The 21,653-nt window shown below is 38.6% G+C and overlaps 1 protein-coding gene across 5 annotated transcripts in view; it reads right to left on the reverse strand.

Moving 5' to 3' along the window:
* Window positions 1-21,653, reverse strand: part of IBTK (inhibitor of Bruton tyrosine kinase) — a 106,959-nt gene that overhangs the window by 59,200 nt on the left and 26,106 nt on the right. For all 5 annotated transcript variants that reach the window (XM_038394853.2, XM_043510560.1, XM_043510558.1 and 2 more), the window contains 6 exons: window positions 18,011-18,191; window positions 14,422-14,545; window positions 8,743-8,920; window positions 6,710-6,884; window positions 4,650-5,255; window positions 3,158-3,244 (listed from right to left, as the gene is read on the reverse strand). In XM_038394853.2, the coding sequence (XP_038250781.1) occupies window positions 3,158-3,244; window positions 4,650-5,255; window positions 6,710-6,884; window positions 8,743-8,920; window positions 14,422-14,545; window positions 18,011-18,191 (1,351 nt within the window). The remainder of the gene's footprint in view (window positions 1-3,157; window positions 3,245-4,649; window positions 5,256-6,709; window positions 6,885-8,742; window positions 8,921-14,421; window positions 14,546-18,010; window positions 18,192-21,653) is intronic.

A 21,653-nucleotide genomic window follows, 5' to 3' on the forward strand; every position in this document is an offset into this window, starting at 1 on the left:
GTTGGAATTGTCAGCCAGTTCCGAGCCAGATGGGGGATTCTGCTTTCCACCAAAGTTTCAAAACTGTAGCACAGGCAAACTACAGTCCGCGTCTTTTGCGATATTTTTGTAAGCAGGAATCTCCAGCCCACAATTCTTGTCAAAGCCAGAAACTGCATTAGGCGAGGTAAATCCACCATCAACAGGTGCATTTGTGCAGGGTCAAAAATACACACAACTTTTAGGAACCCTGCTGAATGTTGTTGAAACTTTTGAGCAGTTTTTGTTGCATTGCTTGACTCTTTCCCATAGCTCTTTGAGCTTTTTTTGCCATGCAAGAAAACACCTTCTGAGCACTGGCATTTAACTCAGCATTGTCAGAGTGATTTTCATTTGATTGTGCTTCAGCCCAGAACAGTACATCCTTTACTTTGTGGTATGCTTGGATGATTGTGACATGTCAAGATTCCAACCAAGTGATTAAGTCCATCAGTCCTGTGGCATTCTTGGCAATGAACTGAACTTCCTCACTCAGCTGAGCATTGTTTAGAAGGTTTGAAAGTTCTGTTAAAACCTGCATTTTCGGTGTCAGTGTGAGCTCTTCTGAGATGAGCTCCGAATAGTACATCAGGTGAGCTGCATGGTATTGTACAGCCTCAAACCAGAAATTTCAACAAGTAATTATTGGCTCTGGGGGAAGTTCCATTTTTTTCCCCTGATTTCAGTCATTGGTGCAATGTGCTGCCTTGTATCACAGTTTGTGGCTAGGGCAGTGTTTAAAGATATTTTAATGTAGCTGACCAGTTATCAACTTTCCCTAACTCACATCTCCACAGCTCCCTGACAAGACAAATTATATGTGCATTACATGTAATATGGACAACATTTGGCATTAGACTTTGTGAACAGATTTGAAAGATTTCATCATGTAAGTTGCATTTTCGCTTATGAAAGCGGATACTTTGACAAAGTTCACACAGTATTTTGAAATGGTTTTTATTATCACTTGAGAAACTCTACCGTAGTTAACAGCATCGAAGTAAACACAGTTGGCAAGCACTGTTAGCTTTTCTGTCTGTACATCTTTAGCCTTGTCAGAAATAAAATCAAACAGAACATGCAGTATATAATTGTCTTGCTCAACTGTGGACTCATCCGAAATAACTGCAAAAGACTCACATGTGTTAATTTGATACTTCACCTCCTCAAAATGTGTAGCAAAAACCTTTGGAAGGTTGTAACTTATCCGCAGTTGGTAAGAAACTGGCATTTTGGGCCATCACGTTTTTCCAGTGGGATATTAGCATTTGCAAACACATCCACACGTTTCATTCTAGCTAAATGACAGGTCTCAGAGCTCTCTGTCATCTTGTTTAAAAAAAAAAATAGATGAAATTGTTTTTTTAATTTTTCGTTTACCAGCAATGAACTATGCGCAGCCCTCTTGCTGCCTTGATGGGTTTCCAAGTCTAAGTGGCACTGAACCGTTGCCTGACGTATATGATCCAACAAAACATTGCTGTCTGTACAAAGTAGTTTGTCACCATCAGCATGCAGAATTTGGAAGCCAAAATTCTGTCACATGATCCACTGCATTAATGATTTTAGAGGTATTTGATTTACTTTGGACACTCATTTTACACTTGTAATTTCACTTGTCTTCTGGTAGGATGCCAATTGAGATTACTATGCTACAAAACTGCCCCAATGTTCATATCTACCAATCAGTGAGTCAAGCCCTGAGTGGGATTCACTGCTGTAAAGTGTCAATCAAAAAACTCAAGTTCTTCATCTTTCTTTTTATTTTTATTTAAACAAGTTAACAATTGCATCTGGAAGGGTGGGGGGGCAGTTCTCTGTACAATTACCCCTCCCTCCACAGCTGCAAAACGATAGGGAAAGGAAGCAAGTGGAGGGTGAGAGGGGGATAGAGCTACTTGCACCTGGGAGAGGTACCCAACCGCAGGCCTGCAAGAAAAGAGAAAGTCCTGTCCCTCCCAGCTGGCTGGGACTAACAACCCCTTGCTGGGGCACCCACAGCAAAGGGGAGATTGGACCCATCTCCACCGCTAGAAGCCTCCTCCGACTGCAGGAATCTCTGGAGCTCCTGCCCAGTCCCAGAGCTTCCTGCAGCAGGGGAAGATACACAGAGGTGGGTCTGATGTCCTCCCCAAAAGCAGCCGTGCAGGGGAAGAACAAGTCCTCGCCCCCCCAGCCCAGCCAGGATTCTCAGCTAGGAGCCCCTGGTTGGGGCATTGCCAGCAGCATGGGGGAGATCAAACCCATCTCACCAAGCCTCCTCCCTCCGCAGGAACCTCCAACGCCGCTGCCCAGCCCCAGAGCTTCCTGCAGTGGGGAAGGCACTCAGAGGTGGGTCTTATCCTTCTCCCATTCCCAAAGAGCAGCTGTGCAGGGGAAGAACAAGTCTTGTCCCTCCCTAACCTGGTTGAGACTTGCAGTTAGGAGCCCCCGGGCTAGGGCACTCTCAACAGCATGGGGGAGATCGGATTTCATGGGGAAGGGCTTATTTCATGGTCAGTGAGATGTTTTTCACAGCCGTTAAATTTGCCCTAAATATAGCCTATTCCAACATAAGTTAAAGAATTAAGCTTTAGTACTACTGTAAGCATTGAAACAGAACCAAGTAATTCAGATATAAATAGCAGTAGGGTAAAAATTCAGGTAATTTCCCCTCATGGGAAAATATTTCAGAGACTCTTCTCATTAAGCAACCCTGTAAATTTCTAATTGCAGAAGTCAAAATCTACATGGCTTTAGTAGGAACAACAACATGTAGCCCTGCAACAGACAGAGAGAGCATGTCAGACTGGAAAAGTCACAAGTTTTTTTCTGATATTACTATTCTATAATATAAATGAAGCCATGGAAAATGTGAATGCACAACAGACAAACACATTGAGATCTGGTTCAGAGTACTAATCCAGTAATTCAAATTACAAAAGCGTGGTAAATGCACAGAATCTCTCTCCAACGACCATAAACTGTGAAATACACACATACACCCCTTACAAGTAATAAAAGTTCACAAAAAAAATCAGTTTACAAAATTTTGGCTGCATCTGCTTAGTGCCTACTTAATTCAAAATGAAGTGAAAGGTACTAAAAAGTAAGGTCAGATACACACAGAGACTTGACATTGCTAGATTTAAAAACTTACCATTTTTGGGGGTTTAACTTTGGTTTGGTTCCATTTTTCCTGTTCACAACATTAATTTTTCCATTTTCTAGTTTAACTCCATCCAATCTGCAGGCACAAATATTACAAACATCAACTATTATATATTACTGATAGTTATATTGATAAAGAAAAACAGGTTTGAAATTTAGTACCACTTAATATAACATTGTGACCATAAATGAAAGGACAACAAATGCACTTCACAGAAACCTTGGAAGTCTATTAAGAAATGGACTGATCCTTCAGCATAGATATGAAAGGTATATGAAAACAGATTGCTAGGCTTCTCTCTACCACTTTATAACTCCTATTTATTTATCCTGGTCCAAGTGACAGGTGGGCTATATAGGTAGGCTTAGCCATCCACATGGTGTTTGCTGCTTCTGGCCATACTTTGAGGCGGTATGGATTACCTTGACTGTCGAGAGATGTATAGTGTTAGAGATATGCTATGAGGGTTAATTTGTAAATTGGGTGAACACATATGGTGGCTTTATTAGAAGGCTGAGGGACATTTTTGCTTTTAAAATGACTGGGCTCTCTGTCTGGCTGTTCTTTTATGTGCACCCAGCTGTGGTAACTGCTTCCTTTTTATGACCACCACAGAATGGCTGAGAAAGCTGAACAACAAAGTAGTATGTTAAAAATACAGAGTGGGGGAAATTGGTTTCAAGGGTTTACTGTCCTCAATCCTTTTGATGATGGTACAGAGAGACACAAGACAGAAAAATAGTATCATGCAGAAATTTGTACAATAGCAGAGATGTTTAATCTCATCTCCACTGGTTTCATCTTGTAATATTATCAGAAACACAAGGCATCAGTTAACAGGGTTCCAGTTCTTTGCTTCATATTGTTTAATGCAAAGTCTGCAGCATCACCCATGCAAAGATCAGCATCAACCACAGGTAAGAGCCATGACTGTATATGCATCACACAAAGGATGAAACATACAGCTCAGTCTGAGGCAAGGAGTAATCTGGAAAGCTACATTATTTGCATCTAAACTCAAACTCAGGAGGTCCCCCCATCTCAAAACAGAGTAAAATGTATGCATCTTGTACAAGATTCCCAGGATATGATTAAAATGAGACTAGTGCTGATACACAGCACTTCCTGCACCAGAGAAGGCCTACTGGTTCAGTTGGTAACACATTGCTTTAGCTGAAGAGCAATCTCATAATTCTCTTTTTTCATAGAGCCCTCAGTTGCATTACTTAAGGACTGCTCACACTTTCTCCTAGAGAAGTGTCAGAATATGCTGAACTCATAAGCTCTTCTTAAGAGGTGCTGTGGGTCTGTGAAATGTGGGGAAGTGGCAAATAGAAACAAACGGAGTCACGTCCACCCAAACTACATTGGTAGTTAAAACCTTTCCATTTTCTAGACAAGCTTATATATGATCAGAAAGGGACAAAAAGCAAGCACCAATGAAAGTGGATGCTGCCAAAGAAAAAAAATTGTAACACACCTTATGCTTAAATTGCTGAGACCAAATTTCTTTGCAGCACCTTGCAACATTTTTATGGGGTTGACTTCTTCACCAACAACTTTGCCTTTTTTAGAAGACTTGGGTTTGTTCTTCTCTCTTTGATTTACTACATGCACTTGATTACTTCTGTAAACTTCAAATGCAGGCTTTCCATTAACATCTCCACTGAAACTCATTTTATTAAGGTTAGAAATTAAGGTATCTTGATATTCTTCTGTTTTTTCCTTATACAACATTCTTGGTTTGTAACCATGACTCAAAAGATCGCAAGTGTCCATGTATATGAACTGCAGAAGGTATGTAAACAAATCTTGATGAACCTTCTCTATCATAAAGAGATCACATCCTACAGCATCTTCATCTTTACGATAGACATCTGGAGAGTCTAATCGATTGTCATCTGAAATGAACAGCTTCCTGAAGAAGTCAGAACGCATGGCCAAGATGTACTTGTGCGCAGGGATCATCCTAGTGCCGATCTGAAAAGTCACATCATGGATGTTGTCCATTTCATCTGTTTCCCCTAACAATTTGCCAAAATCCTCAACAAAACTTGATGATGACACACTTGGAATTTCATATAGGCTATAAAGACAAATAGTTATTTTTTATTTGGTTGAATTTTAAATTCTATCGTGAGGGGTTTTTTTAAAATGAAGAACCTCAATTTTTTGGTTTCAGAGTAGCAGCCGTGTTAGTCTGTATTCGCAAAAAGAAAAGGAGTACTTGTGGCACCTTAGAGACTAACAAATTTATTAGAGCATAAGCTTTCGTGAGCTACAGCTCATGCATCCGATGAAGTGAGCTGTAGCTCACGAAAGCTTATGCTCTAATAAATTTGTTAGTCTCTAAGGTGCCACAAGTACTCCTTTTCTTTTTTCTCAATTTTTTGCTAATTCTACATTACTATTCAAAGTTTCATACTGTATTCTTTAATATAAAGAAAATTCCTAAACTGATGAAAAGTGCAATATAAAAGCTAGATATTACACAATACTAAAATATATAAATATATATTAAAATAATCCCGTGACATTTTTCAAAAGGACTAAATGAAGATCACATTTTTCTCTTTATAAATATTAAGCTAGACATTTTTGTATGAAGTTATCAGCAGTATTAATACTTTGCATGCTACCCATGTCATTTTTCCTGCAAGGAAGTGCTTAAAGTAATTCAGAAATGTAAGAATCTTTAACATGCTGCAAACTGAAGTCCAAAACAAAAATTCACGTTAAACAATATTGTAGATATTCTAAAATCTAAAATGAGAGTGCAAGGACCAGTGCATCTTTCAATGTTTCATTTACTCCAACTTTATTTCAAAGATTTAAGTTTTTGTTTAATTTAAAAACAGATCTACTTCTGCCTTTCAGTTTCTTATATTACAGGGTATCTCTGAGAAACAAGGAACCTGCAAGTTAAGAAGGATTTCTATGACACTTTATGGAATGGAGAGTTAAAGTACATTAGAGGGTAGGTTTTAAAGGGGACTTGATAATAAGTGTCTGGCTTGAACATTTTGCCTTTGGATAAACTAAGGACTGGTCTACACCCAAAACTTAGCTAGGTCTATCTATATCGCTCAGGGGTGTGGAAAAAAAAAAAAAAACACCGCTAAAACATAGTTAAACTGATCTAAGTACCGTGTACACTGGGCTAGCCCAATGAAAGAATTAATTTTGTCAACCTCGTTACTGCCATCTCAAGAGCGGTGGATTCACTATAGCAACAAAAGAACCTTTCCATCACTGTAGTATGTGTCTACACTGCAAAGTTTCTAGTGTAGACATTCCCTAATTAATGGCTTTTTGCCTAAACAACCTCTACATAGTTGTCTACAAATAAGTGCTAAGCCAAAATGACCATATTTACTATGATCTCTGCAGTAGCCAAAGACGGTCCTCTGTAAAGCAGAAATTTTGATTGAAACTGAAGACACAACAAGATTGTTAATGGAACAGAAAAATGCTTTACACCCACATCCCCCTCAGTACTTTCAGTAATTGAAGTTACAGCCATAGATATCTGAAATATACCTTGTTTTAGGATCTGACTGTAAAACAGCAAAGTTACATCCATTAGGATCTGTGGTAACACTAACAGCTCTGTGGACAAAAGCAAGCTTCTCAAGTCGAATTCTTTCATATACACTGTTTGTATCATAGTGACAAGACACATCATATGAGGAATTCTGAAGACTTGATACAACCTCTGTTAAAAAAGAGATGTTTGAAAAACATGGAAGGATCAAATTAATTAAGATTTAACTGATAAAACAAAGGACAAAATTAATTACTGGTGTGAGTCCACTGAGTTGAGGTCAACAGAGTTACAACAGAGATCAGACTGAAGACTTTGGTCCAAATAGCATTGACTGTAATCAGGAATGAGCAAGCCTAAAGAGATAAGCCTACCTAGATTCTGATCCCTGGACTTGGGAGATCTCCCACCGAATGAGTACTCATCTAACCCAACCCTCCCCATTTTGTGAGATGTGGAGATATCACACCCAAGATGGCATGGCTATGGATTAAATGAAGCATACTCTGCTTTTTTTATTGTATTTCAGTTACAACACTAGTAAGTTATAGTACACAAAATGTCCCTTTAGTATTTTCATGGTATATCTTTAGTTTGGAAAACTTAAAAGAAATTATTTTATTTTATTAATTATAAATTTGTGGCAGGTGAATTCTGAATAATGAACATTGGGAAATATTACTAAAATATTTCATTCCATTTCTGCTTAAAAAGATATTAAAATTATGTGCTTCTTAAACTGTAGTCTTAGGTAGAATGCAAGAACACTATTAATATGCAATAAACAAAATGAAAACCTTTCTGCTTATCCAAAATCTTTCTACCTTTATAAGGTCACCAGTCCAGCACAAGGCCAAGGAAAGTGAACCCAAACTACAAAGGCCTTTGGTTCAACGTCTTTCAAGAATAAAGATAATTTAGCGCATTATGGAACTGTAAGATCAGACCAGCAGTAAGTAAGACCAGTGCACCATACGCTGCTATGTGGAAGGTCCAAATTAAATAGATTCCCTTGTTCTGATGCTTTACAAAGCTAGAAGAACAGAGATGAGGAGGAAGAATTACCATGACACGTGTCCTTCTTGGAAAGTAGAAAAGCAAAAAAGGAAACCTGATGGGTTAAATCAGCATTTTGAGGAGGGAAGGGAAGACCTTGCAATGAAGGAAAGTAAGATTGGAGGCTTAAAACCGAAATAATAAATTGGAAATTAAGGTCCTGGAAATGTGATATGGCCATTCATCTGTAGCATAAAAATCCAAACCCATCCAACTTGGTGGTAACAAAGTAGTTACCATCTGTGGACTTTCAGTTGGTCCATATAAACAGAGCTGATTTTTTCGATCAATTCCTATGGAACAGGTGTTTCCAATTACAAAAAACAACTTCCTTCTGCTGGGACCCTTAGTCAGCAGATTCAGCTAAGAATACAAGGACTGAATTCTTTTGGAAACTGAACTACCTGATGATCTATATAAGCAGTCTCTATGAAACAAGATTAAGTTACCCTAGCAGAGCAATGTGTAGAAGCACATACTCTTTTCACTTGCATCAATTCCTTACTGACAGGAGGACCCAATGCTGTACATCCAGTACATTTCAGGATCACTAACATTCACATAAACGTTGGACACCTATGACCCTTTTCAACATGAGTTATTCAGGATACAGCTTGTGCACCAGAAGCTCACTGAAAACTGAGAGAGACAAGTTAAACTGAACATGGCGGGGCAAACAAAAAACACTAGCAAAAAACTAAACTAGCTGAACAGTGCCAACTCTCTCCTATTTCTTTTATCTATCTGTCAGTCATGGATGAAGTAGAGATAGCCCATCAGATACTACCAATAAATCAGGCAGACTGTATAAGGGAAAATTCCCTCTCCCAATACAAAACCTGAAAAAAAAAAAAGTTACAAATGTTAGGTGCGAGAGGAGAGAGAGGGAAATGTAAAGATATTTATTGAATTAGAAATAGGTTGTAAAACGTAGTCATGTACTTTCAAAAATACCTTGAAAGCATGAACTAACCTTTCTTTTCAGAAGTTTTTTTCCTTCCTTCTACCCACTTTCCTGTAAAGGCGTCACCATCCTGTGTGACAAACATTATTTCATTCCTATTTAAAGCAACATCAGACATGAAGACTTGGCGGCCATAGACCCATCGACACTGCTTCATAGGACTGTTGGATGACTTCCAGCAAAACACCTAAAATATTAATGGTGGGACGGGGGCGTTAAAGAGAATTTAAAAACCTAAAGGAAAAAGCAAGTCACAGTGATGTGCACTACAGCATTATTAAACCGGAAGCACATCTCATCTCAATATTATTTAGGAACAGAAGGAAGATTATGAATTGTTAACAATGCAAGTTTATTTGGAATGAATGATTTATTTCACTGTGAGCAGTAAAGGAAGATGCTCCGATATCAAAAGTTACCTGCCCATTAAAAAAAAAAAAAAAAAAAAAAAAGCCTTAAACACTTTCTACTAGATAACTTACCTTGTTTTGATGTTCGTACCTACAATTTTTAGTTGCAAGTACCATTCTAAAAATGTAGGAGTCTACTGTTGCTATCTGCATTTTTAGAATAAAGCAGCAGAAAACTGAAGCAATTACTATGAAGTAGCTAGATTATGAAGCAATTAGGATTCCAGTTGTACTTTCCCTCTTTCTTCTTGCACTTCAATAGAACCAAAATGAAATATCTTGTTCAAGGAGAACCAGAAGTATACCAATCTTTAATGAGGGCAATTCCTACCAAATGACAAGTAGATTCCACCTCTTAGTTATTTAGGTACATTTGTCTTCTAGTTCCTTTGCTTCTAACACCAGGCAATGTTCAAAATATATCTTTTTTTTTTTTTTAAACACAAGAACAAAGATAGTTAACACATTTCAAGATCACAATATGCCTGTCTTTAACTATCAGACTACCACCACCAAAAAAACCTCAATGCTTTTTGAAACTTTAAGAAAATAAAAACATAAGAATGGTACGACTCAGTACAGTCAATGGCCTTCCAGGCCAATATTCTGTCTTCTGACAGTAGCCAGTGCCAGATGCTCCAGAGGGAATGAACAGAAGAGGGCAATTATTGAGCGATCCATCCCATCATCTAATTCCTGCTTCTGGCAGTCAGAGGCTTACAGACACCCAGAGCATGGGATAACGTCCCTGACTATCTTGGCTAATAGCACTGATGGACCTATCCTCCATGAACTTATCTAATTCTTTCTTGAACTCCATTATAGTTTTCGCCTTCACAATATCCCCTAGCAACGAGTTCTACATGTTGACTGTGCGTTGTGTGAAGAAGTACTTCCTTACATTTTTGTTAAACTTTCCGCCTATTAATTTCACTAGGTGACCTCTGGTTCCTGTGTTATGTGAAGAGATAAACAACACTTCCTTGCCACCTTGTCCACATCACTCATGATTTTATAGATCTCTATCGTATCCCCCCTTGGTCGTCTCTTTTCAAAACTGACTAGTCCCAGTCTTTTTAATCTCTCATCTGGAAGCTGTTCCATACCCTGAATCATTTTTGTTGCCCTTCCCCCCACCCCCAATATTTTTTTTTTTGAGATAGGGCAAGTAGAACAGCAAGCTGCATTAAAGGTGTGGGTGTCCCATGGATTTATCCAGTGGCATTTTGCTATTTTCTGTCTTATCTATCCCCTTCCTAATTGTTCCTAACATTCTGTTAGCTTTCTTGACTGCCAGTGCACTTTGAGTGGATGTTTTCAGAGAACTATCCACAGTGACTCCAAGATCTCTTTCTTCAGTGGGAACAGCTACCCAACGTATTTTATGTAAAGTTGGGATTGTGTTTTCCAATGTACATTATTTGCATTTATCAACATGAAATTCATCTGCTATTTTGTTGCCCAGTGACCCACGTTTGTGAGATCCCTTTGTAACTGTTCACAGTCAGCCAATTTGGACTGATCTATTTTGAGCAATTTTGTATCATCTGCAAATTTTGCCACTTCACTGTTCACCCCCTTTTCGAGATCATTTATGAATATGCTGAACAGCACAGGTATCAGTACCGACCCTTGGGGAACCCCACTATTTCTCTCTCTCCTTTGTGAAAAATGACCCTTTTAACCAGTTACTGATCCATGAGAGGCCCTTCCTTCTTCTTCTATGACTGCTTATTTTGCTTAAGAGCCTGTGGCATGGGACCTTGCCAAAAGCTTTCGGAAAGTTCAAGTACACTATATCAACTGGATCACTCTTATCCATGTGCCTCAAATAATTCTGATAGACTGGTGAGGCATGATTTCTGTTTACAAAAGCCATGTTGACTCTTCCTAACCACATTGAGTTCATCTAGATGTCTGATAATTCTGTTCTTTACTATAGTTGTAACCAATTTGCCTGGTACTGAAGTTAGGGTACTGATCTATAATTGCCAGGACCACCTCTGGAGCCTTTTATAAAAGTCAGTATTCACATCCATTCATCTGGTACAGAGGCCGATTTAAGTGACAGGTTTCATATTGCAGTTAATAGTTCTGCTGTTTCATATTTGAGTTCCTTCAGAACTCTTGGTGAATTCCATCTGGTCCTTATTACTTATTACTGATAAATTTATCAATTTGTTCCAAAACCTCCTCTATTGACACCTCAATCTGACACAGTTCCTCAGATCTGTCAATTCAAAAAAAAATGACTCGGGTGTGGGAATTTCCCTCACATTCAGTGCAGTGAAGATTAATGCAAAGAATTCGTTTAACTTCTCCACAACCTTCTCTTCCTTGAGTCCCCCTTCAGCACTTTGATCATTCAGTGGCCCCACAAACGCTTTGTTTTATACAGGCCAAGATTACAAAGCAGAATCACAGATTTGGTTATGATCAAAGATTACCCATGGAACATATTTAAGGCAGGACAGATTTACAGAACTGCAGGTGGGGGAAAGGGGTGGGTGTGACAGTCTGTACCCTTATGTTCACCTCTTTTACAAGACTATGATAAATTCTGTACAAAAGTATGGCTTGTGAGGTATCATTCAAAAACTCAATCCGCTGATCATTATTGTCCTGGTAAAATGTGTGGTCCCATTGTATGTAAAGTTATAAGATTCCTCTGTACATTATTACTAAGACATATTACAAGTCTGGGGAGCAGTCACAAATCCCAGAGACAAAAGACTCACCAAAACCTCAGCCAGGTGTCAACAAAATCAAATGAACCACCTCATGGTTAAGGGGCCATTATTTGGCAGAAAAGAGGGTGTGTGAGTGGAAAAAAAAAATCTACATCTTGACAAAAAAGCAGCTTGGGGTTCCCGTCTACAAAGACTTTCTGTCACCTGATCCTCAGGTGGAAATGTTTCTCAAAAGAAGAGAAAGAACTATAAGAAGGGAGATTAGATGCGTTAAATTCTCTTTCCTTTTCTCGCTACTTATGGCATCGACAACACCTGAAGAAAAATGAAGTGACATTAGATTGGGGGAGGGATCCTGCAAGAAATTCAATCAGTAAGCCTGCTGAAACATGTGTTGAAAGAGACCTATGTTCTGAATTCACTTAACTTGTTAAGTTAGGCATTAGTTGCATTTTACTTTTATTTTCTTGTAACCAATAATGACTTTTATGCCTCATTACTAGTAATCACTTAAAAATATATCTTTCTGAAGTTGTTAAATTTGTTTTATTGTTTTATCTGAACCAGTATGATTGGATTGAAGTGTTTGGGAACTCCATTTGAGATAAGATTTGTGCATATCATTTTCTATTCATAAAGTGATAGACTTTATATGAGCTTGTATTGTCCAGCAGAGCTGGGCAGTACAAGATGAACATTTCTGGGGAAAGTCTGGGCCTTGGAATTTGCTGATGTTCCTCTACAGTGTAATTCAAGAGTGACTGGTAATAGTACTAATATACTATAACTGGTAGTAATTTACACGCTGGAGGCTGTGTGCAAGCAGACCAGAAGTGGTTGCTCTCACAGCAAAGCAGTGTAAAATGCACCCCAGCCTTGGAGAACTGAGGGGATACAGCTGTTCATCGGTCCAGATTGTACCCAGGGTAACATCACAGAGGGAAGAAGCTGCGCAGCAAGTTTCTTTTTCCTTCAGTACTACATGAGGAGAGGGGAGATAAGGCTAGACCACCAACTGTTGATTCAGTGCTGAAAAGCACGAGGGAGTCCCCTCCCTTCCAAGCATTCATTTGCGATGTTTGTGCCTAAGACACCGTTGATACTCTAAAACTACCAGTTTCCATTTTACTTGCGTAAAATTGGCATAAACACCACTGAAGTAAACGGAGCTATGCTGATTTGTATCGGCCCAGCGTCTCTATGAATTAGAAAATATTGCAGCCACACTGGTGATCCCACAGGCACAGTAACTTTACGAGTCACATGGCTTACAGCATACATTTCAGAGTAGCAGCCGTGTTAGTCTGTATTCGCTGCTACTCTGAAACCTGTCATTATGCAAGGCACTGAATTTAGCCATATAGAGTGGAAATCTGTCAAAATATACACAAGTACTCCTTTTCTTTTTTTGAGCATACATGTGCACACATATAAACCTCTTGACAAAATATTACCATCTAATTTGAAAGACTAGATGCACCTATCAAAAATCTGCTTTATCCTATAAAAAGAGCTCAGTCATGTTGCAAAAGTGAAGACAGAAAAATGCAGAAAGGAACACCAGTTCAGTTCTGTCCTCTTTATTCTTTATGTGCTGGCACAATTTTAGATTTCTCTTCCACTGCAGCATTTTCATTAAACAAAAATTTTACAAACACCACTAGATGGTGCCGCAAGTTTAGAATTTGCAGTGAACTAATTCCAGAATGCTTTGAGTTTTCAGGGTTTCTAGGAAGAGATGCTGTAATATGGAAAGCTTTAGTAAATTCTTCTGCTTTGTCACACTAACCAGAACGTACAATTGTCTGCAATTAAACATATATACTAAGCCATTCATTGGGAAAAGCATATAAACTTTTAAGTGTGGTCAGACATACTGTACATTGTATCTCTAAGATAATGGTTTGAGGGTGGCCTGGAGTCACACTCGGAAACAGAAGAGACACAAACAGAGGTTCTAGCCTGTTGTACACTGTTGCAGTGGTTCATGTGAGAGTATTGACCGTATCTTAGAGGAATACTGGCAGCTGTGTACAAGAGGGATGGACATTTTCAGATAATGATATTGGTCGCTCTTAACATGGCAATTTAGACCAACATCTGACCAATATTAAGTGTAACATCATGCACTTGAGGCAAACAATGAACACAGAACAAAAAAATTAAGGACCTAAAAACCAGTGGCCCACACTCAAGTAACTATTAATTCTCTCAATATCATACCCAGGCCATCAGGTTCTTTTTCCAATGTCTCGCTCACATTGCTGTCAGCAGACTGAAAGTGATGTGGAACAAGCAGACAGTTCTGTGATGAAATTGAAGGGATGGCAGGAGTGGAAAAGACAGCTTGCAAAGATGGCAGAGCAGTTCTTAGATAACTGTTCTTTGGGTTAACTTTGATGAATTTTTCAGCCAGATGACACCCACTCAGAATTCAGATGCCATCCTTCTCCCATACCAAAAAGAGAATTCTACTCAGAGAAGTTAAAATACACTGGGGAGCCCCAGTGGTTCTGTTCTCAATTTACCTAGCCCTTTCAATATACTTCTTGTTTCAAAAGAATTAATACATTAGGAAGACAACTTACTCGTCCAGCTTCATCGAGGGCAAGAATGCAAGTCTTTTGACCCCCATTTTCTTTGAGATGTTGAGGATCCATCTTGTATTCCAAATATCCCCCAATAACAAGAACCTTTTTTAGGTTCAGCTGTCTGAATGAACACAAAAGCAACGATAATGTTAATATTTCTCTTACATATACATGTTAATGGATTTGTAAGAATCACAAAAATTGAGATTTTACATTTAGAGAATCACTTTAAAAAGCAGCTAATATAACATACATAGTTTATTGTTATTGTGATTAATTTTCCCTGTGGTATATTTCCCAATCCTTAGAAATAAAATATTCTCATGGCTTGAGACATACAGTAGTTGTCTCATGTCCATCCCCCATTCTTCAAAATAGGTTATTTTCATCTCCATAGGGAGAATACCCTCCTAATGTAAAGGACTAATGGACAAGTCAAAAAATATGAAAATGAACCTCAGGCTCAAGACCCCAGGATAGAATTACAGCTGCCTTGTACAGCTATGGAATATTACACTTTAAAAAAAAAAAAAAGCCACCACACAGCACAATACGAGAACAACAAAATTAGTTACCAATTCATCTTTCCTTTTTGGTGCGTTTCCTCAGCACAAACGGATCCATATGACCAACCTCACCCAGATAGAAGGAAGTAAAAAAAGACTCCCCCTACCCTTCCCCAGTAGGCAGACTGGCACCCAAAGGTTCCACATGATGACTAAACTGGGCTAGCAGCAGCAGTTTGGATTTGTGAGAGGGAGCTCAGTGCTAGGGCAGGGGGTTGCAGGGCAGGGGTGAGGGGGCGGCACTTACCTCAGGGAGAGGGGAGGCCTCCCCAGCTCCGATCGGCATGTCTCTGCAGGTCCTAGGTGGAAGGGCTAGGGGACTCTGTGCGGTGCCTGCACCCACACGCCACCCCCCACAGCTCCCATTGGCTGTGGTTCCTGGCCAATGGAGCTGCAGAACTGGTGAATGTGGCAGGAGCAGCAGAGGAGCCCCCCTGGCTGCTGCCCCTCCCTCTAGGAGATGCAGGGACATGCCAGTTGGAGCCAGGTAGGGAGGCTGCCAGACCCACCAACCCTCCCACAGCACCAGCGGGAGTCCAGGGCCACACACTGCCGCCCCACTCCCATCCCAGGCCATGCACCACCGCCCACACACACACACACCCCACGCAGCAGGGGTCCCGGGCTGTATGTCACTGCTCCCCCCACACCCACCCACTCCAGCGCGCCAGAGCACCCCAGCCCAAGTTTTTGTTAGTAAAAGTCCTGGACAGGTCACGGGCCATGAATTTTTGTTTACTACTTGTGACCTGTCCAGGACTTTTACTAAAAATACCTGTGACTAAAACTTAGCCTTACTTATAGTTTTCACACAGACTCCTGAAAACACTAGAATGCAACACATAAAACTTTATACATTGAAAGATCCATTTTCCTCTAGCTTCAAAAGTTCATACCCATCGCCCATTAATAAAACTTATTTATTTAAAAATCCATACTTCATCCTTACAGAATTCATCAAGTTTCTGGGTGGATAAAATTGATTTAAAAAAAAATTAAATTCTTTTAAATTGAAATACTTTCCTTTTAAAAAATAAACCTGGTTTTAATTATCATAATTTAAAATTTTATTTTATTTAAATCATTTAAGTAAATAAAAAAATATTGTGCATTAATAAGCCCTCCTCAAGATGTTGCTTTACTTATATACAAAAAATCAGGGGAAAACATCTTTCACTTTTGAGGTTAACTTTATGTACGTGTCACAATATCACGTACTGCATTAAAGTATATATATATTATTTTCAGTTTTTACAACATAATGAATGCTAGTATTTATTTCTTCAAATGTCTTTCATTTTGTTGGGCAGAAAAGCGTCTTCCTTAATTATTTTTGGTTTCAGTTCAGCTAGCAGGTGCAGAGAGCACATTTTCTTCATTTTCAACAGTTTAAAGCTGAGAAACCAATTGAGAGTTTTGGTTTGTTCTTGCACTATTAATAAAAGGCCATGTGGTGGAGGATCAGATTCACTAATCCTAAGAACTTGAACAATTCCATCCAGATTTTCCAAGGTTTTGAGGCACCTTTAAAATACAGGATTTTCAAAACCTAAACTAAACTAGTTAGGCTCCTAACTTTCTTTGTTTCTGGTCAGCATGGGTCAGGTTTTGAATTTTCTTAGGTACTGCTGAAAATCCCAATGGTATCCAAGCAGGTAACCCCCATTGATTTAGGTGCATATTAAGGCAAATAAACTTTACAAATCTGGCCCATGGTGACCAGAAAAAAAATCCATCAATTCAGTAACTACAGTTAATACCTCCTTTATTAATTTTACACTTTATGACATTTCTTTACTAGATCTTTTTTTAACTTGGATTTGTGCCAAGCTAAATTTAGACGGACATTGGAATTCAATAATATACACAAACACAATATTTTAAGAGTTTTATTGACCTTTAATGTGCCGAGTACATAGAAAAGTAAGTTTATAAAAATGTGTTGTTTATTAAATCAGTTTTAAATGCAATCGGAATAAATGTATGTTAAAGCTATAGAATTGCTTAAATAAATATGTATATAGATATAGTGAAAACTTCCTGATTAAATTATAGATTTGGGTACTTGTGCTAAAAGCTACATTTGGTAGAAAATCTACATTTTTAATAGTTATACCAACCAATGAGAATTAACCTTTCTTTAGGAAATAACTAAAAATCATTGATTGTAAATTGATTTAAAGTAAATAAACCCTGACAAATTTTTAAACTACTTTCTTCTCCCCGTTCTAAATTGGAAGGGATTTTAAAAGGGTTTACATATAAGTATGGAAGTTTCTCCATCATAATCAAATTGAGAAATAAGACTGAGGATTCAAAAATGACAGCTGCTGGAAGAGAAAATTAAGAGTAAACCATTTGGCTACAACAAAAGGAAGCTTCTCTTAACGTTTTCCCCTCATCTGATTTTCCTACATCTGCAACCTTCACTGATTTGTTTCATTTAAATATACAGTAATTAAAAAGTATCCACAAAAAGAAAAGGAGTACTTGTGGCACCTTAGAGACTAACAAATTTATATGAGCATAAGCTTTCTTGAGCTACAGCTCACTTCATCGTCCAGTGAAGTGAGCTGTAGCTCACAAAAGCTTATGCTCAAATAAATTTGTTAGTCTCTAAGTTGCCACAAGTACTCCTTTTCTTTTTGCGCATACAGACTAACACGGCTGCTAGTCTAAAAGTATCCAATTATACATACTCTATTTTCTAGAAGCCTTTTTAACGGTTGTATTTTAACTCAGCTATTAGCATATGGCTATTTTACACACTCCCAAATACAAAATTAATCTATTTATTAAAGAAACAAGGCCAGCCTTCAATGCCTCCACTAAATAAACAATTAGTTCAAGCCAAGCTCAAGAAGTCCAGGAAAAAGCAACTGTAAAAGTGACCAGGTATATATTACTTCTTGAACACGAATATCCCCCCTCCAAATCTCTTCCAAAATAGTTTGAAAAAAGAAAAAAAACAGTGAAACTAACTTAGTATTGTACTTCCCTGTAAAGGAAAAAATACATACTTGGAAGCCATCTTCTTGCACTGATAGTCTGTGAGCAAGTAAATATCCCCTCTCTCAGTAACACATACTGTAGCGCCATCACTTGCAGCGCCTAAAGACACAATGATGTCCTTATGATGCAAAGCAGAGACTTGGCGAGGAGCAGTTACACACTTCTCTCCATTAGGATCCAGCATATATCCTACAACAATATACAAACCCCCCCATTTATGTTAGTTATTTGAGATTCCATAATTTCTCATTAGATTTTGAGAACACTTCCCCATTCTCTCCTATAAATATTCCTGAAAAGTCAATTAAAATTTAATTTTTCTACGTTACTAACACATCTTCACAATTATTAGGCAGAAATGAATCAAAAGGTACTTGTCATCTTTTGTCACATTATCACAAAATGAAGCTTGAAAAAAGATAACGGATATCTGGTCTACACAATCACAGACCATAGAAAGATAATTAAATATGGTTAGCCATTACAATGCACAACAACAGCTGCATTTATCTTGCTTACCACACTAAACTGAAAGTTCATTAGCAGGACAGATTACACTGTATAAACTCAATTTTATTTGATTGTGGCAAGACTGATATTAGTTGCCACATCACATGAACACAACCTCCATATATCCATAACTAGTTATTCGCAGGTGCCAAACCAGCTCCAGCTGCATGAACTGACTCTGTTCAGAAATTGAACAAGCCTGTCTGTAAAGGCTCTTGTACCTAATTGCAGGGTGAGTTTGATTTTTGTTTGTTTCGCTTTTGGGGTCGGCGGTGGGGGGGAATGAAAGGGAAGGATTCACACACTCAATCCCATTCCTGTTTCCTACTTTTTAAGAAGAAAACTATTTTTATAAGTTACTAAAAGTCAGCTATTACACATGATATCTCTAAGCATATTCTTGATGCCAGTTACCTTGATGAAGATACTCAGAGATTATAAATACATTTATTTTAATTTTCTGTTTGACTTTTTCAAGAATATATCCAGAACTCTAAGTGCTTATTTTCAAACAATATTTTGTAGCAATTAAAAAAAAAGGTCTTCCACATTATTGCTAATTTGACTGTCCTTATATTAGTAATGCTCACCACAATATTCCTTGTTCTATCATATTTATTAATACTTCATCCCACTTCCAGCTGTTTAGCCCACCTCTTCCCCAAATACTCAAGAAAAGAAATGGATTTTGTGATCAAGCCCAGCAGGTAGACAAATCCAGGCTTTGGCAAACCATACTGTGTGGAGAAAATTTCAGAACCCAAAGCCCTTTCTGGAGAACTCTTAAGAGGCTCCAAATTCAATTGATCAAGACTTTGGTAGTACACCTCTACCCCGATATAACACAACCCGATATAATACAAATTCAGATATAACGCAGTAAAGCAGTGCTCTGGGGGGCGGGGCTGCACGCTTTAGCAGATCAGCGCGTCAGCGTGTCTGGCTCCGACACGCTGCTCTGAACGGCGTGTTAAGGGTGCCGGGCCAGGGGTGGTCAGAGGACAGGGAGCAGGGTGGGTTGGATGTTTCGGAGGTTCTGGGGGTGGAGCGGTCAGGAGATGGGGGCGCTGGAGTCCCGGGGGGCTTGTCAGGGACGGGGGTGTGGATAGGGGCGAGGAAAGTCAGCGCGGGAGGGGGGTTGGATGGGTCGGGGAATTCTGAGGGGTCAGTCAGGGGCGGGAAGTAACTATTAATAACGGAAACGCTTGAGGCCAAAGCAAGTTCGATGTAACGCGGTAAGATTTTTTGGCTCCCAAGGACCACGTAGAGGTATATTGTATAGAGACAGAGACAGATACAATCCCTTAAGTAAAAAGAAAAGGAGTACTTGTGTCACCTTAGAGACTAACAAATTTATTTGAGCATAAGCTTTCGTGAGCTACAGCTCACTTCATCAGATGCATTTGGTGGAAAATACAGTGGGGAGATTTATACACACACACACACACACACACACACACACACACACACACACACACAACATGAAACAATGGGTTTTATCATACACACTGTAAGGAGAGTGATCACTTAAGATGAGCCATCACCAGCAGCGGGGGGAGGAAGGGGGGGAAGAAAGGAGGAAAACCTTTCATGGTGACAAGCAAGGTAGGCTATTTCCAGCAGTTAACAAGAACATCTGAGGAACAGTGGGGGGTGAGGTGGGGGGGAGAAATAACATGGGGAAATAATTGCATCCGATGAAGTGCGCTGTAGCTCAAGAAAGCTTATGCTCAAATAAATTTGTTAGTCTCTAAGGTGACACAAGTACTCCTTTTCTTTTTGCGAATACAGACTAAGACGGCTGCTATTCTGAAACCTGTCATTATGCAAATCCCTTAAGTAAACATTGTTAATAATTATTAAAATAGATTTAAAATTTATTTAAAATGTTAAAAATTGTCTAAAATTATAAAAACCTGTGCAAGTCAGACATTAATATAAATATTGACAAAATTAAATATACACCCAAAATAAATAACAGTTTCAGTCTTATTGTTTTTACAGTACTGGTGGGGGTTAGAAGACAGAGTTATTGAAAGAGTGAGAATTTACACAAAGCTGCATTTCAACAACACTCTTGTAATTTAACCATCATACATTTTCCCCCTTCCCTGTACTGAAAATGTGGCTTATGACATCAGGCTCTGCTGTAGCAGGAGGAGGGACAGAGAGGATTGAGCCACATTGGTCTAGAAGAAGCAAGAATCCTATTGTATATCCCACCTATGGGAGTAGCAGAAATTGTATTAGGGTATACTAAGAGGGCCATGAAATAGCATGGAAACACTATGAACTTAAATTTAAGAACAGAACACAAGATATTTTTAAAATATTTCCTATTAATGACAATTTTCTTATCAATAAAGGTTGTTTTTTATTCCCCAACAGTAATATACAAAGTTTAGCCACTGTTGCCTTGCTCCTACATAGGAGAGATAAACGCAGTTTCCAGAGAAGTGCCTAAGCTTCATGGCGTCAGCATACTAGTGCATGTAAACAAGAAGCACCAGGATTAGCTAACAAAACTTTTCAATCTGCACAGATATAAACCCAAAGAGAAAGAGAAACTCAGTCTAAACACCAATATCAGTCTCAGGTTCTAAAGTGTTAAAATGGCGAAAATATTTCATTTCACACAGACCCTTAACTATAAATGAAGTTCACTGCTATGTGGTATGTTTAATAAGCTATCATCTTAACTCTATCGTCTTAACTCGTCAAATGAAGATTTATTCTGGAAGCAAGAATAAAAAAGTCAATTCTAGTAATGGCTTAGCAAAAATAGCAAACAAAACACACCACAATGCATATTCAGATATGAATCTTGCTTTTAAAAAGTTAGTAAGGATGAAAAATTGAGGTAATTCCCAATAGTATATTTACAGATGGGGAAAGCTGGATATAGAACATAAAAAAGTGCCAACAGCGTGCCCAGTGCTGTGCACAACATAAGCACTCTCCTTGGGAAATTACAAATTTAAACAATGTAGTCTGCAGTGTTGTTATAGCTGTGCTGGTCTCAGGATATTAGAGAGACCAGGTAAATTAAGTAAAATCTTTTATTGGAACAACTTCTGTTGGTGAGAGGCAAGAGCAGCTCTTTGTAGCTCAGAAGCTTGCATCTTTCACCAACAGAAGTTG

The sequence above is a fragment of the Dermochelys coriacea genome, chromosome 3 (assembly GCF_009764565.3).
Source record: "Dermochelys coriacea isolate rDerCor1 chromosome 3, rDerCor1.pri.v4, whole genome shotgun sequence".
NCBI lineage: Eukaryota > Metazoa > Chordata > Testudines > Dermochelyidae > Dermochelys > Dermochelys coriacea.